Source organism: Saccoglossus kowalevskii, chromosome 4 (genome assembly GCF_978046115.1).
Source record: "Saccoglossus kowalevskii chromosome 4, keSacKowa6.1, whole genome shotgun sequence".
Lineage (NCBI taxonomy): Eukaryota > Metazoa > Hemichordata > Enteropneusta > Harrimaniidae > Saccoglossus > Saccoglossus kowalevskii.
In genome coordinates, this window is record NC_140644.1 from 20,129,629 (window position 1) to 20,149,262 (window position 19,634).

Genomic DNA, 19,634 nt, shown 5'->3' on the forward strand with positions numbered 1-19,634 from the left:
ACCACCTAATATATACGCATGTAAATATTGTATGCAATGTATATTTATGTGGGGTGGGATGTCTATATCTAGCTTGATTTTCAACTTTATTTTAAGTGAAAATCGAAATTGAATACTTGCAGGCTGACCTTTCGTTGTATTTGATGACTTGTGAAAATGCAGAAAATTTGAAAACACTACAAATTATTGATGTTTTTCTGCATGAAAGGTTTCTCTATCTAATGTACAAAAGCAAAATAAAAGAACACAAAAATGGATTCCATCCTGAAGTTAGCATATGACAAATGGAATGCATCATATATGGTTTATTAACGCATCACTTGCTGAAAGTCTCCACAGCTAGCCAATCAGGAGACAATGTGTGAACTTAAGAAGAATGTACTTTGTGTTTTCTGTAATCTGTATTCAGTCAGATCAGTTATTTATAACGAGACATATTTATATATATTTATAAATTTATGAACACTATGCAACTTTTAATACAAGATTTGTTATGCACCATTACTGCAATTTTATAATTGATATTTTATGTTCATTATTTTTTATGAATAATTTCTGTATAATATTTTATAAATGTGTTTGTAATTTACTTAGTTCGAAATAAAAAGAATTTACCAATGACTATAATAATTATGAATAAAGGAAAAGGGATGAATTGAGAGACAAATTGCCAAAAAAATGAGGTTGTTAATTGAAGACAAGACAGATGGTTTCCTATATATTCTCTAGGCAAATAAATAAATGCTGCTAGAATCAATAAATATAATACATTTAGTGGATAATATTTGATATTCGTTGTCCTAAGTGACTATTCTTTATGACCCTCTCCCTTTAAAATTCTCCAATGATCACTCCAAGATTCATCTACATCATTAAATATTGTATGCAACATTGCTTACTTAAAGTGGAAGGGTTGTCACCTATGGACGCGCAGGAATTGAGTCTCAAGCGACAATAACAACACGCGCTAAAACCACAAAGGCTCATGGGTAGACGCTTGTTTGTAAACAATGATTCGCTTTAACCACATATGTTCTACTGTACAACCTTTCATCATTTAAGACGTGTCATCGTACAATATGACACACGGCAAATGGTTAGCATTTGTCAATATGTTAATCAAAACAGTTTATCGTTTTGATTTTCATAAATAGAAAATAACTCAATTGAACATTATACAGATGATACGACTATGGACATCGAATTTAGAATTGTGTGTAACAACCTGCAAATTGGCATACTTTCCCCACAAAGGTACAAACATGACCTGGAATTACATTTAGAAATGTGAACACAATTTTAAGATAGAAACAAACTTGAGTATGCATGTAGTATTTATATATAACAATGGTCTAAAGGATTATGTCTGGAACCTTTCAGTAGCTACACTTACTAGCGGTGGACAACACCTCTACACAGGCGTGAGATATGGGTGTCGTATGAACAAAGATGGCTACCCGGTACTCTGATTGTAGCGCAGACCTACGATTACAAAACTGAGACGTTACAAACTTTAACAAGGTAATTAGTGCATGTCACACCCAGGTCAAATCTCATACTTGTGATTTCCGTTAGAATAGCACATTGGATTACGGGAAATCCAATGTTTATCAACACAAATGTCAAACACACGTGGCGCGACGACCATCGTCCTTTAAGACTGAATTCTGTTTACGCGAGTGATAAAATACGAAACTTGCTAAAAAAAATATGACTACGCAGTGCTTGTAGCGTACGACTTGGTAATAAATATATATATATATATATATATATATAAATATATATATATATGTATATATAGCAGCAAATGGTTAACATAACGTTCGTACACCTTTTGACAAATATTTGCAACAAAACATAGTCAAATGGATTAAAAGCTGGACATGGTTGTTCCCCTAGTTTAGAACAAATAGGAAGTCTGCAGCTCTTGTTTGGTTTTATATGTCTAATTTTGAATGGATAAAATACAAAAATTGAATTTGTTGTTAAAGTTCTAGTTTTTATCTTAGTCTGGGTCTTTTATCAAATGCTATAAACACATCTATTTTGTTCTGTACTGCAGAGAAACTTTGAATCTATAAATTTTCCCATGAGTGACGCCCTCGAGCGACATAATTCTCAGTGATGTCAAAATTACGTAGTTTAAACCTACAAAATACCGTTGAAATACTCAGTATACAACTCAGCTTGGCAGTCTAGTCGTACGCAATTTAGAGCTAATCCTTAAATTGACTGAAGTCGAAGACCAAAACCATATATACGCTATAAACTGGGTCATTTGAACATCATTATGCAACAGATGCACCTTGACTCAAGAGAGCATAACCTTCGGGACACGGTGCATGAAAGTTATCATGTGTATGCACGATTTTACTCAACATATTTCTCAAGAAAAGTACTATTTTAGTATCTATTCCCTCAACTTTGATAAAATTTAACTTATGTGACGTGACTGATAACATACCTGTATCACGAGACACATGGGTGCGTATACTTAGTATGCCATTAGACAATCAATCATGATATACACAGTTAAATAACATTTATTACATAAGACGTATTTTACAATATTTTGTGACTATAAAAATATAAAGCATATATATATATAATGTCTATTTTGCTTAGTTACTGAAATTACTCAAAGAAGCATTCCGTCAATAGAGGGCGCTATTTATAAGAGCGGTCAAATTGAAAAACGACAAATCAGCCCAGTATTAAATAACTTGAGTCACATGTGAAATGTAGTCGAGATGAACTCCTGACTTATTTACATTTGCTGAATTAATTTTTTTTCAGACACTTGAATCAGACACCTTTGTTAATGAAATATACTTGCTATAACAATGGCTAGACATCGCGAGGTTGTATACATTCACATGTTGGTGGCATCAATAATCTGCCAAGTGGACAATCTGTGGGTGGGCAATGTTTTACAGTAAAAGGCTTCAGACGTTCACACCTAAAAAGAAAACAGTTACCAGTAATAGTCAAAAATAACATAATACAGCGTCAGAAAATGTAAACATATCAAATGACATGAGGTCACACTACGTCAAATAAACATGACATGACATGACATGACATGGCACAATATAACATCGCATTATAAGTACATTACACCACGTGACATTGCGTGAGATGGCATTGCGTAACATCACACTCCATGTACATTACACCACATGACATGAGATTGCATTACGTCACGTCATAAATACATTACACGACATGACATGTGATTGCATTACGTCAAGTCATGAATACATTGCACCACATGACATGAGATTGCATTACATCACGTCATAAATACATTACACCACATGACATGTGATTGCATTACGTCAAGTCATGAATACATTACACCACATGACATGAGATTGCATTACGTCACGTCATAAATACATTACACCACAGGACATGTGATTGCATTACGTCAAGTCATGAATACATTACACCACATGACATGAGATTGCATTAAGTCATGTCATGAATACATTACACTACATGACATAAGATTGTGTTACGTCATGTCATAAATACATTACACCACATGACATGAGATTGCATTACGTCAAGTCATAAATACATCACACCACATGACATGAGATTGCATTACGTCAAGTCTTAAATACTTTACACCACATGACATGAGATTGCATTACGTCAAGTCATAAATACATTACAGCACATGACATGAGATTGCATTACGTCAAGTCACAAATACATTACAGCACATGACATGAGATTGCATTACGTCAAGTCATAAATACAGTACACCACGTGACATGAGATTGCATAACGTCAAGTCATAAATACATTACACGACATGACATGAGATTGCATTACGTCACGTCATAAATACATTACACGACATGACATGAGATTGCATTACGTCACGTCATAAATACATTACACCACATGACATGAGATTGCATAACGTCAAGTCATAAATACATTACACCACATGACATGAGATTGCATTACGTCACGTCATAAATACATTACACAACATGACACGAGATTGCATTACGTAACGTCATAAATACATTACACGACATGACATGAGATTGCATTACGTCACGTCATAAATACATTACACCACATGACATGAGATTGCATAACGTCAAGTCATAAATACATTACACCACATGACATGAGATTGCATTACGTCACGTCATAAATACATTACATCACATGACATGAGATTGCATTACGTAACGTCATAAATACATTACACCACATGACATGAGATTGCATTCCGTCAAGTCATAAATACATTACACCACATGGCATGAGATTGCATTCCGTCACGTCATAAATACATTACACCCCACGTCATGAGATTGCATTACGTAAAGTCATAAATACATTACACCACATGGCATGAGATTGCATTCCGTCACGTCATAAATACATTATAGCACATGATATGAGATTTCATTACGTCAAGTCTTAAATACATTACAGCACATGACATGAGATTGCATTATGTCAAGTCATAACCACATTACAGCACATGACATGAGATTGCATTACGTCAAGTCATAAATACATTACAGCACATGACATGAGATTGCATTACGTCAAGTCACAAATACATTACAGCACATGACATGAGATTGCATTACGTCAAGTCATAAATACATTACACCACGTGACATGAGATTGCATAACGTCAAGTCATAAATACATTACACGACATGACATGACATGAGATTGCATTACGTCACGTCATAAATACATTACACGACATGACATGAGATTGCATTACGTCACGTCATAAATACATTACACAACATGACACAAGATTGCATAACGTCAAGTCATAAATCCATTACACCACATGACATGAGATTGCATTACGTCACGTCATAAATACATTACACCACATGACATGAGATTGCATTACGTAACGTCATAAATACATTACACCACATGACGTGAGATTGCATTACGTCAAGTCATAAATACATTACACCACATGACATGAGATTGCATTACGTCACGTCATAAATACATTACACGACACGACATGAGATTGCATTACGTCACGTCATAAATACATTACACCACATGACATGTGATTGCATTACGTCAAGTCATGAATACATTGCACCACATGACATGAGATTGCATTACATCACGTCATAAATACATTACACCACATGACATGTGATTGCATTACGTCAAGTCATGAATACATTACGCCACATGACATGAGATTGCATTACGTCACGTCATAAATACATTACACCACAGGACATGTGATTGCATTACGTCAAGTCATGAATACATTACACCACATGACACAAGATTGCATTAAGTCATTTCATGAATACATTACATTACATTACATGACATAAGATTGTATTACGTCATGTCATAAATACATTACACCACATGGCATGAGATTGTATTACGTCACGTCATAAATACATTACAGCACATGATATGAGATTGCATTACGTCAAGTCTTAAATACATTACAGCACATGACATGAGATTGCATTACGTCAAGTCATAAATACATTACAGCACATGACATGAGATTGCATTACGTCAAGTCATAAATACATTACAGCACATGACATGAGATTGCATTACGTCAAGTCACAAATACATTACAGCACATGACATGAGATTGCATTACGTCAAGTCATAAATACATTACACCACGTGACATGAGATTGCATAACGTCAAATCATAAATACATTACACGACATGACATGAGATTGCATTACGTCACGTCATAAATACATTACACGACATGACATGAGATTGCATTACGTCACGTCATAAATACATTACACCACATGACATGAGATTGCATTACGTCAACTCATAAATACATTACACCACATGACATGAGATTGCATTACGTCACGTCATAAATACATTACACCACATGACATGAGATTGCATTACGTAACGTCATAAATACATTACACCTCATGACGTGAGATTGCATTACGTCAAGTCATAAAAACATTACACCACATGACATGAGATTGCATTACGTCACGTCATAAATACATTACACCACATGACATGAGATTGCATTACGTCACGTCATAAATACATTACACCACATGACATGAGATTGCATTACGTAACGTCATAAATACATTACACCACATGGCATGAGATTGCATTCCGTCACGTCATAAATACATTACACCCCACGTCATGAGATTGCATTACGTCACATCGTAAATACATTACAGCACATGACATGAGATTGCATTACGTCACGTCATAAATACATTACACCCCACGTCATGAGATTGCATTACGTCACATCATAAATACATTACACCGCACGACATGAGATTGCATTACGTCACGTAATAAATACATTACACCACATGACATGAGATTGCATTACGTCAAGTCATAAATACATCACACCACATGACATGAGATTGCATTACGTCAAGTCTTAAATACTTTACACCACATGACATGAGATTGCATTACGTCACATCACAAATACATTACACCACATGACATGAGATTACATTACGTCAAGTCATAAATACATTACACCACATGACATGAGATTGCATTACGTCAAGTCATAAATACATTACACCTCACGTCATGAGATTGCATTACGTCACGTCATAAATACATTACACCCCACGTCATGAGATTGCATTACGTCACATCATAAATACATTACACCACACGACATGAGATTGCATTACGTCACATCATAAATACATTACATCACACCACATAAGATTGCATTACGTCACATCATAAATACATTACACCACATGACATGAGATTCATTACATCATAATATAAATGCATTACATTTCATGGCATAAGATCGTATTGTATCACATTACATTCAATGTGCATTACGTCAAATGACATGAGATTGCATTACGTCATATCACATTATAAAAAAAACTTTTAAAAGTAAAGTGAATATCAGTTTAGATTGATCTATTTTTAACACAGAATAAACATGTTACGTTACGTTACATTACATTCCATTACGTCACGTTAAGTTATATACCTGCACTTGTCGATATTCCACACGTAGCCTTCCTTACAGCTGATCGTTCTTTTACATTCACATTGACATGTGGAATCGTCCCACATTTTTTTTCTGGGGTAACATATCCTACAGGGCAAAACAACCGAAATTAACCGACTAACACATGCCAAATGGAAGCTGTTATCAGCACAATCCCCAGTAGTTTACCGATGTTACAATACGCACCGATTTGCTATAAGATTGTAGTATACTACACCTGTCAGACATCGAGGCTTTGCACAGGCAGCTACACGTGCTTTCATCCCATACTTTTCTTTCCATACACGTAACGCCCTTCTCTGGCTGTTTGCAAACACATTGACAGTTTTCATGGCGATGAATATCCAAGTTACAATGATCTGATTTCACTTTACAGGAACATTCGCATCCTGTTTCATTCGTCAACCTGAACGTCTGTATTCCTTCCACTGGTAACGCCTCGGGGTTTTTCTGGTCGAAACTAGTTCGATACACCTGGAAAATGTACAACCTCTGATATTACAAACAATAATGCCCGGGTGGCACTCGTGACAAATTACCTACGTAGGATTTTAAAGGGCGGTGTTTGTCGCGCCGCGCATACGCGAGATATCTGAACAAAGATACCGGCTTTGGCTGTTGCGCGGCCCAACGAGTACAAACTGCGACGATATCAAGCTTTAACTAACTTTGGAGATTGAAGGGTAACGAAGGAGTCACCTGTGGTAATTAGTGCAATTCGCGCCCAGGTCAAAACTCTACTCATGATTTTCATTGAAAGAGCGCATCAGATTATGGAAAAATTAATGTTTATCAACAAAAAAAATCACACATACGCGCGACGACCACCGCCATTTAAGTGAAAATATATACAATCGATTTTCCGTTTTAGTAAGCAATCTTTCATCCCAGGGTATACAGTGTTTTGGACTTATTACACCAGACTAGAGTCTATGATATTGTTATAACCCTTACATAAAAGATGTCAAACGAACATTGTATTTGATATAACCCCGGGAATACACATAGTATATTGTAGTTATCAAGATGATAAACATGACCATACTTTTGGGGATCAGTGGCACATTGTTCAGCTATAAAACAAGTGTCACATTAATATCTTTACCAGTACCAAGTTTGTCGTTGTTAAACAATATAGAACGAAAGTGCATGTTTTAAGGATCGATAACGGGAAAACATGCGACGAGACAGATGGGTGATTTGAAAGCTTACCTTCACGTCCACGCTGTTGGTCTTAGTCGCCTCGCAGACAAATAATTCGTTGTTACAACATCCGCCACAACGATGTAGCTCCACACATGGAGGCCACAGAAATACTGCTGGGTCTCGATCTTTGGGTATCGGCACCATCGCGAGTCTTGGGACGCATGGTGGCAAATCGGCGACGATTGAATATGGGTCATCTGAGGGGAGAGAGGACACACATATGAGTATAACGATGACTGGATATCTAATACTGACCAGTTTACATACAGAATCATTAGAAACGGTATGGAACAGTTTTGAATTGTTCATATTTACATAGATTCAGACACAAAAAACGTTGGTTGGGTTAAGGTTTGTTTTTGCTTCTTCTTACCCAGACAGTCTTTGCTAGATACAGTTAACATTTCGGAGTTTTGTCAATGTTGGAACGTACTCAAAAAACGATTTTAAAATATAGGAAACCGAGGCACGCGTCGGTGATTAAAAGTTAAATATACTCTAGTGCATAATATGGAGATTCCATCATTACTTTTTTGCCATGTTTCTTTCTTATTAATTACGTTGAGCTTAAGCATTCAAAAAAGAGAATGTTTGTACCTGTCTCATTTGAGTATGTTTCACTATTCACAGTGCAGCGAAATTTTAACAGTCTATAGCCAAGATTGTTTGGATAATAAAAAGCAAAAAAAAAATCACTGCCAAGTGCCCACGGACCTACATCTATACCTTAAAGGGACACTTCCAGTTAAGCCTGATTTCACAACAAATTTAATTTCTGGATTAAAATTACAATGGATAACAAAAGATAGATTAACTTTGTAAACAACATAAACAATAGTGTCCCATGATTCTTTGGTGCAATCCCTGGGCTTAGAAGGTTCCCCTTTGATTAAGCTACCGTTATAATATAAGAAATGCCAGTAACAAAAGATCATCACAGTATAATGGTACATAATCAACCTTTTAAAAGTCACTAGTAAATTTACTCAGCTGAATCTTGGTTAGAAAACAATGAAATAAAATGATTAAATTAATCTGGTATCAACACGTTGAAGGGTTCATTTAAAGGGTGTCCCAACAAATTAATTCAGAATACAAATTTATAAGTATAATCTTATTTTACCTCCATGGGCGTTAAAAATAAAGAGTGTACTTTGCACTTGTTTGTACATACCCATGGAAACATGACGCAATCTGGCAGGCAGCTGTGTTGTTGTTGTAATGTGTAGGTTGAAGCATAACAATCTACACATATTTCCCCCCCCCCCCGCATATAACGTACATGTGTACTTTGATACGGATAAATGTATATTAAGTGTATCTGATCAAACTGACCAACATCGAACTTGGTCATAGTTGCATGTTTGTTTATACCATATATATATTAGTAACCGATCGTGTAAAAATTACTCAAGTTAACGCCTCCACAAGCGAAAACCAATCAGTAGCCATCTCTCATTAATTATGCAAGCAAAGTACACCAACATCGAACTTGTTCATAGTTGCATGTTTGTTTATACCATATATATATTAGTAACCGATCGTGTAAAAATTACTCGAGTTATCGCTCCCACAAGCGAAAACTAATCAGTAGCCATCTCTCATTAATTATGCAAGCAAAGTACACCAACATCGAACTTGTTCATAGTTGCATGTTTGTTTATACCATATATATATATATATGTATATATATATATTAGTAACCGATCGTGTAAAAATTACTCGAGTTATCACGCCCACAAGCGAAAACCAATCAGTAGCCATCTCTCATTAATTATGCAAGCAAAGTACACCAACATCGAACTTGGCCATCTTTGCATGTTTGTTTATAACATATATAAATTTGAAACCGATCGTGTAAAAATTACTTGAGTTATCACACCCACAAGTCACGCCTACAACAACAACAACAACAACAACGACGCCAAAATATTTTGCTTACTATACCTTCCCCTTCGTTTATACTATACTACGGGCAAGGCAAAAATGATTAAATTAAGTAATTACAGGGACAAAATCTGATATCAACAAACACGTTGAAGAGCTCATTTAAAGGTTGTCCCAAACATATAATTCAAAATACAAATTTAAAAGTATAATCTTATTTTACCTCCATGTTGTACGCGAAAATAGACGTTAAAAATAAAGAGTGTGCTTTACACTTGTTGTACACGCGCATGGGAACACGACGCAATCTGGCAGGCAGCTGTGTTGTTGTAATGCATAGATTGGACCATAACAATCTACACATATTTCCCCGTGCAAGTAACTTACTATGACACCGGATAAACAAGTCTTACCATGTTCAACTTCGTCCGAACCGCCCCCAGAGACATCAGGCACGTAAGGATTCCCGGACGGTAGACCAGGGATGCCAGGAGGTCCCACTGGGACCACTGGCAGATCTGTCCCCGAAGGACCTAAATAAAGCAACAGAAAAACGTTTCTTATGGTTAACTACGATTACATAACTTTCGTTATAACCACTGCGATCACCCATCCGTAACATCATTAATATCTACCATTATGTATGGCCTTATATTAAACAAGCAGCCTCTCGGCTGAGATAGCTCCACTGTTAGCAATGCACATTTCAATTAAAGAACAGAAGATATCATTAGAAAATGAACAATATGTATAGTATCAAAGCAATAGGACTTGCTGTTTTCAACAAGAATTCAAAAATATAATTATTCACCATAAATGATTGTGGTTTTTAACAAGAAGTCCAAAATATCACTTTTTACCAAAAAATGACAAAAATATTCACCAAAATTAGAGAATTGAAGATATCATTACAAAATGAACAAATCTGAGAGAGGTCCACATGTAGTACCTATATAATGTAATATCAAAGCAATTGGACTTGCGGTTTTTAACAAGAAGTTGAAAATATCACTTTTTACCAAAAATGACAAAAATATTCACCAAAATTAGAGAATTGAAGATATCATTACAAAATGAACAAATCTGAGAGAGGGCCACATGTAGTACCTATATATGTAATATCAAAGCAATTGGACTTGCGGTTTTTAACAAGAAGTTGAAAATATCACTTTTTACCAAAAATATTCACCAAAATTAGAGAATTGAAGATATCATTACAAAATGAACAAATCTGAGAGAGGTCCACATGTAGTACCTATAAATGTAATATCAAAGCAATTGGACTTGCGGTTTTTAACAAGAAGTCTAAAATATCACTTTTTACCAAAAATATTCACCAAAATTAGAGAATTGAAGATATCATTACAAAATGAACAAATCTGAGAGAGGTCCACATGTAGTACCTATATATGTAATATCAAAGCAATTGGACTTGCAGTTTTTAACAAGAAGTCGAAAATATCACTTTTTACCAAAGATGACATAAATATTCACCAAAATTAGAGAATTGAAGATATCATCATGAAATGAACAAATCTGAGAGAGGTCTACCCAAGGTACATATACACCAAGTATCAAAACATTCAGGCTTGTAGTTTTCAAGAAGAAGTCGAAAAAGTAAACAAGCAGCCTATCGGCTGAGATAGCTCCGCTGTTAGCAATGCACATTTCAATTAAAGAACTGAAGACATCATTAGAAAATGAATAATATGAATAGTATCAAAGCAATCGGACTTACAGTTTTTAACAAGAAGTCGAAAATATCACTTTTTACCAAAAATGACAAAAATATTCACCAAAATTAGAGAATTAAAGATATCATTACAAAATGAACAAATCTGAGAGAGGTCCACATGTAGTACCTATATATGTAATATCAAAGCAATCGGACTTACAGTTTTCAACAAGAAGTATCACTTTTTACCAAAAATGACAAAAATATTCACCAAAATTAGAGAACTGAAGATATCATCACAAAATGAACAAATCTGCGAAAGGTCTACATGTAATATCTATATATGTAATATCAAAGCAATTGATCTATTGGTTTTTAACAAGAAGTCGAAAATATCACTTTTTACCAAAAATTACAAAAATATTCACCAAAATTAGAGAATTGAAGATATCATCACAAAATGAACAAATCTGAGAGAGGTCCACATGTAGTACCTATATATGTAATATCAAAGCAATCGGACTTGCGGTTTTTAACAAGAAGTCGAAAATATCACTTTTTACCAAAAATTACAAAAATATTCACCAAAATTAGAGAATTGAAGATATCATCACAAAATGAACAAATCTGAGAGAGGTCCACATGTAGTACCTATATATGTAGTATCAAAGCAATTGGACATGCGGTTTTTAACAAGAAGTCGAAAATATCACTTTTTACCAAAAATGACAAAAATATTCACCAAAATTATAGAATTAAAGATATCATTACAAAATGAACAAATCTGAGAGAGGTCCACATGTAGTACCTATATATGTAATATCAAAGCATTTGCACTTGCGGTTTTTAACAAGAAGTCGAAAATATCACTTTTTACCAAAAATGACAAAAATATTCACCAACATTAGAGAATTGAAGATATCAACATGAAATGAACAAACCTAAGAGAGGTCTACCCAAGGTACATATACACTAAGTATCAAAGCATTCAGGCTTGTAGTTTTCAAGAAGAAGTCGAAAAAGTAAAACATTGACACGGACGACGACGGACGACGACGACGGACGACGACGACGGACGACGACGACGACGACGGACGACGACGGACAATCACTCATATGATAAGCTCCGCTCGACAAAGTCGACAGCGGAGCTAAAAATTGACACGGACGACGGACGACGACGGACGCCGGACGACGACGGACAATCACTCATATGATAAGCTCCGCTCGACAAAGTCGACGGCGGAGCTAATCAAGAAGAAACATATTTATTCAATTAATTTCGTCCCCAACATGCAACTGGAAATTCAAATTACGGGAACCAATTGCGAGTACTAATGTCACAATACAAAATCTTTCAATGTTTGCTGAGCTCAGCTGCCGGGCAGGTGTTCGAGGGAAAATGTTACCCCAGGTTTAATCTAACTCTAGTACCGGCTTCCAGTTAGGTATAAATTTGTAGAATTCATCCACTCAACGCAATTGTTGGCGAAACGTTTTTTCCTGGCCATCCTGTTATCTCATATTAAATTATTACTACAAGCAGAGGGACGGAAAATGCTACGCGTAGGTCGATGTGATCAAAAGACTGTATTCGTGCATACTTTTCGTATTAACCTCGTAATATATGCACATCAATTTTATACAATGCATGTGTAAAGTGTGACATATTTGGTAATACATATGCATATCATAGAATAAGAAGCGATAGTATAGAAACAGGGGGAAATATTTAAAATGGTTGCCAGTCGGACACATTTAAAGAGGGATGGTCGTCACCTGCGCACGCGCGGGAATTGAGTCCCAAGCGATGATAACAACACACGCTAGGAACGCAAAGGCTCGTGGGTAGACGCTTGTTTGTAAACAATGACACGCTATGACAATTTGGCGCATGCGTTGATGACGACTCCCCCTCTTTAATCGAGACGCGAAAATAAAGCGTGTGCTCAGAATCATGTAACCTAACAGTCATCATGCGAAGATTGGATGAAGTCGGCGTAGTCATCTCAGAAAAACGGTTGTGGATCTACAATATGGATAACGTCTGGATTCATAGGTCAGAACTCGTTCGGTCGCCCATGTAATTAGCATAAGGCAAACTATTTAAAAGGCGGTGGTCGTCGCGCCACGCACGCACAAAATATGGGTATAATAATAAACAAAGATGGCGACTTTGACTGTTGCGAAGACCAACGAGAACAAACTGAGACGTTACCAAGCTTTAATTAGGCATTTTTAGGTGATTGGAAGGTAACGAAGGAGTCACCGGTGGTAATTAGTGCAAGTCCGTTCAGGTCAAACCTCATACTCGTGATTTCATTAGAAGATCGCATTGTTTATCAACACAAATGACGCACACGCGCAACGCGACGACCGTGAATCCTGTTCTATTTTTAACAAGCGACCTCACTATTACTTATTTGCCACGATTATTGCTACCACAAAGTTCTTGCCTTATCACAACTGCGTAGTTTATATAGTTGTTATGGCGATTGTTACAAATCATACCAAGTATCGAGGTAGTTGAGCCTGTAGTTTTCAAGAAGAAATCGAAATAGCATTTTCACCAAAAATGACAAAAATAATCGCTAAAAATAAAGTACTGAAGATATTGTCACGGACTAAAAAATCTGATAAAAGTCCACTCAAGGAAGCTTTATACAAAGTATCCAAAATATTGAGCCGGTAGTTTTCAACGAGAAGTTGAAAAATATTCGATAACAATTTGAAAAAATGAAGATACTGCCACGTATCAATGAAAGAAATTGGCTAGGTAGTTTTCAATAAAAAGCAGAAAATAATTGTTGACGGACGACGGGCGAGTGGACAGACGACGACGGACAATTACTTAAATGAACAAAGGGCGTTGGTCGTCGCGCTGCACATGTGCGACATTTGTGTTGATAAACATTGATTTCCCCCACCATCCAATGCGCTTGTATAATGAAAATGGCGCGACTTGCACTAATTACCAGCATTAACTCCCTCGATACCTTTCAATCACCTAAAAAACCTAATTAAAGCTTGGTAACGTCTCAGTTTGTACTCGTTGATCTGCGCATGGAACTATCGGGGTTTATAGTTCCATGATCTGCGCAACAGTCTCCATCTTTGTTTATATGACACTCATATTATATATCTCGCGCATGCGTGGCGCGACGACTTCCGCCTTTAAGTTTTGCAATGTGTAAGAAAAAGATCAAGGAAGAGAAATTTGAACGTACCTTCGTCATGATAGCCGGGCCCTGACGGGGGTTTAGGGCGGTGAAATATTCGTATGAAGTCTTCTGCTGAATGAACATCTCTCATTTTGTACAGTATCGAGGCAGGTATCTGTAATTAGGTTTTCAGTGGTAGTGATGTTTAATTTGCAGTTAGACATGGACACGCGATATAACGGCCGAAATATCTCTGCTGTCTTTGTAAACTGTCTTCCTCAAAACAAAGTTGATAATGTTCTATGCCATGGTCAGTAGTGTTCCTACAACGTTCCGACATATCACAACCATGGTAGTTTATTTAGTTGTTGCCATGGAAATTACAATTGTTATCATCTTGTTACGAATTTTATGGAGGTCATGATACTTACATGCCAAGTATCAAAACAATTGGGATGTTAGTTTTTAATAATAAGGCGAAAAAAATAGGGAATTGAAGATATCATCACGAAATAAACAAATCTGACAGAGGTCCATCCAAGGTACCTACATACCAAGTATCAATTGGCCAAGTAGTTTACGTTGACGGATGACGACGGACAATCACATCAATGGACAGTTCCGCTTTGTCATCTTTGACAAAATCATCATCTTTGATGACAACGCAAGGGAGCTAAAAAGTAACAATCAGTTTAAGACAGCGAAGTGACAATTGCTGTGATTGGTTGGACGGTTTTCAACAACCATTTCAGAGGCCGGCGGGGCACGAGATTTTGCACGGGGGCAAGATCTGCTCACCGTACGGGGGGCATGCTTCTCCAGACAATTTTTTGAAATCTAGACCCTCTGAAGCGCCATTTCCTGTATTTTGAGGTGCAAGACAGGCATTCCTCTTCAACTGTGTCGCATCGACACAAATACACAAAGTGTTTCAGCTTGGGTTAACATTTTCGAGGGTGAGGGCGGATACCCCCCCCCCCGCCCACAGTCAGCTGGCGCACACGTGATAATAAAATAAATACGATATTTACTATGTGGGGGTTAGCCATCTTGAATGACGCATAAGAGACTATTTAGTTTTATGCGTCATTCAAGATGAATTATTTTATTATCACGTGTGCGCCAGCTGACTGTGCCCCCGTGCCGCCGCCACTGCATTTTGAGTCACAGCATTCAATCTAAAAGCGTACACTGTACATTCATTTGATGAAACCATGAAGCTAAATCTACAGGGCGAATCTCTGTGTTCGAATTCAATTGGGACAGGAGACTATGTGGTTGCTGTGTGAAACACAACAAATAAATAAGGGTTCCGATGCGTTCACAACACTTTTGCAATCAGTTATAGGCTAGTTTACGACACACGCGGTCACCGGCTGGTGCATATCCAAACTTGGCTCAATCTAAAAGTTGGCAGTGCTTCAATCAGAACATTTACCACACAAGTCGTGGAGTTATATATGTAGATTTGAAAGGCTGTTTTAAAATTTTAGTATTTTAACAAGGCGACTTTTGAGGAGGTGGTCGGAACAAAATATCACGTGACACAGTAACCGGTTAAATATCATACCATAGCATTTGGACTGTAACTTGGCAAGACATCACACGAATGAGCCGTATCACGAAAACATTTTTTCCCGGATCTCATCATTCATAATGAATTCGACACGCCCTCTGCTCAGATCCCAGATAATAACATTCCTCGCCGAAAGATTGCAGTGCACCATGATGATAACCTGTTTGAGAACAGCATAGCCAGCCATATTTGACATATGTATGATGCATGTGTGGCTTCAGTGTCGATCACAACATTCAGTCAGAGTCCCTCAAGTGTTGAGGGGCTGTGATCCAGTTAAGTTAATTTGGAGATATTCGGTAAGAGGAGGAGACTGAAATTGTTGATTTGATTTTTTCTACAATTCATATCCTATGCACGTTATTGTATGTGTGATTAACCACTTTATTTTGATTGATTGATTTTACAGCGGACGTAAACAAAATATGCACGGGGAGTTAGCAAACTCCCTAGCTATCAAATGATCTAATATTATGAAAATCATTTGCTAAATTTTGTGACATGGCGCCACTTGATTTTGAATTAATTGACTTTTGTCTAGGTACGTACTATGGCTAAGTTGTTGTCTGTTTTTATATTGCAACATACAAAGACAATTGTGAATTGTCCGTACTAGTCTTATTTGTGGTCGCTTTAACCATGTGGGGAGTTGGTGATGTAATTGCAACATTAATAATGACTTTCCCTGGGAAGTTGCAAGTTCCCCGTACAAATCTCGTTTGCGCCCGCCATATCTTACACTGATGCGATGTTCCCGTCTCCTGTTTTTTATACGCATAAACTCGGTATACTTCCAATATTATAGCCATTCATAGCTTCATTTGCGCGTAATACGCCAAGTACATCTAGTACTAAATTTGTTTTTCTGTCAAGCTTGCGCATCGAAGTGTTAGCCAAGGATCAGCCCAAGGAAAATTTGTTATACCGGTAAATCAAAAGTCAACGATCTCTTGTATGAAAGCGAGACGCGTGTTCTGTAGATTTAAATCGGTGTGGTCAATAGTGCAAGAACATATAAAGTATAAACAGCTGATTAAATCGTCGTGTTGGCGATATGTAGACAATACACACAGATACCAGGCCTGTCCCGTATATGTCAGTTTCAATTGAATTGTTAAGGAGAGCGAGGTCAACGTGGAAAAGTCGAACAGACTGCCTAGATATCTGTACTAATACTAGGGTGTTCATTGTTATTACTATTGCGTGGGGCCACGTTAGGTACCTTTAGGAAACCGACAATAGACGATGGACAGTCCCGATGAATCATCATGTTGCCCACATAACAAAATGATGACGTCAGTTTGTGTATAGTTATTGTTTGATTTGTAAAGTCGAGTGTTTTGATATATTTCACGAAATAATGTTCCACATCGGTTTTATCACAGACAAGGCAATTGTATTGGCAGAAAACTGTGTCACAAATATGTTGGAAGGTATTTCCCAAGATGTTGTTTGTAGCAGAGGACTAAGCTCTGCCGGAAACCTCGCGATTGGGTTTAACAGATCCAGCGAATAAATGAACCGTACTTATGATCCTCGCATATGTACAACGTTCATGTGGGTATCGACGTTCGACATACGCAAACACAACAGTTTTGCCCTCCCTCGCTGAAAAAACAAACAAACACCTAACGCGATTCTAAGAAAGTCAACGGTTGAAATCGTAGCGAGTGTGACATAGGCCAGATTAAAACAACATCGTCGTATTTGTGACGTAAACTGCGTGATTAATAGCACATGTTATACACGGGGGGTTATCTTAGCCCTGGTATCTGGATGACCCACACCACAAGGAATAACATTTTCGATACGTCTGTCACCACACACATTGACGCATATACATATACAGTCTATGAGTCAAGTATGAATTAATCGCGAACGAGGACCCGTAAAATCGGGGAATTTGTCATCAGTGTCAAATATACATTTGTTGATGAAGCTCCACTGTCCATTTATTGTTGAACGTGACCATTTCTATTTCTGTTCTTCAGTTCAACTTTAAACACTTGATACTCCTTCATTTTATATTACATTCAAAATGACCCGTCATATTATCGCTGAGGTCAAATTTCCGGGCACTGTCAAATTCCCTACATACGGGTATGGCATTCGAAATTACCCAGTGTAAGGTTAGTTTTTAATAGTCAAATCACCCCCTGCGCAACAAGCATTATATAAATTTGTTGTTTGTTTTCAATTTTATTACGGACTAATTACCGGCGGAAGCCACGTGGCCAGCTACTCCAGAAACCCGGGCTGTCAGAAAGCTTAAACATTGCTACTACATATCACCGGTTATCACGCTATCGTTATGAAAACAATTGCACCGGAAGTAGCCACATACTTGCATGTCATCGTAATGAATGTTCGTTTGCTGGGGCTACTTCATCCGTAAAGTTGTCAAAACTGAAGAGACCTACTAGTAGTAAACAAGCAACACATCGCCCGTATCTAATCCATCTATTCTCATATTTGAGAAGTTCAGAAATCGACAGACTTATTTCGTTTTTTGTAGACAGTTATCCTTGACACTATGTCTGTCATTGCCAAAATGCAAATCATGGACTTTGCAAGTTGGATTTTTGGATTTTAACCACCTCAAAAATAAAGTGTACTTACTGCGTCGTATTCACCGTGTGCCAGAGCCAAAATCGCGGCAGCGGAGAAAACCAATTGCCACATTGTGAGTGTATGCCACTGCTGTACCAGTTCTGAGCAAAGAGGAAACATTAACGATCTCGCTGGCCAATCGCTCCCCAATGACGTTGGTCAGAGGTCAGGAAAACTTACATGCACGTTGGTTACATCAGTTTAAGTAGACCGGAAATGCGGGAAACGCCGCAGACCAGCATCCGTTCTGTCTTTGTTCGGTTATACATTTTTTTTACTATGCAATTCATCTCCGTCATCATGGTATTAATATAAAACACACGAGTATTTCTGTGAAAGTTGACTTAAAACCGCGGTTCCAGTTATGTGGACACGCGCAATGCGTATTGTCAAACTCGCGAGGACATACTTCGCTTAAACTTTTTATTGTTGGCATAAAAACCCTTAACTGTCATATCACCGGGGCATATCAC

General features: G+C 37.1%; 1 protein-coding gene across 1 annotated transcript; it reads right to left on the reverse strand.

The window, feature by feature from the left end:
- Positions 1-2,527: 2,527 nt before the first annotated feature.
- Positions 2,528-19,309, reverse strand: LOC100329011 (vascular endothelial growth factor). Its single transcript, XM_002733270.3, has 7 exons — positions 19,171-19,309; positions 15,042-15,150; positions 10,553-10,672; positions 8,259-8,449; positions 7,264-7,520; positions 7,026-7,133; positions 2,528-2,959 (listed from the first exon to the last, which is right to left on the reverse strand). The coding sequence occupies exons 1-7, from the start codon at positions 19,279-19,281 to the stop codon at positions 2,848-2,850; spliced, it is 1,008 nt and encodes a 335-aa protein (XP_002733316.3). The 5' UTR covers positions 19,282-19,309; the 3' UTR covers positions 2,528-2,847.
- Between the last annotated feature and the right edge of the window lie 325 nt (positions 19,310-19,634).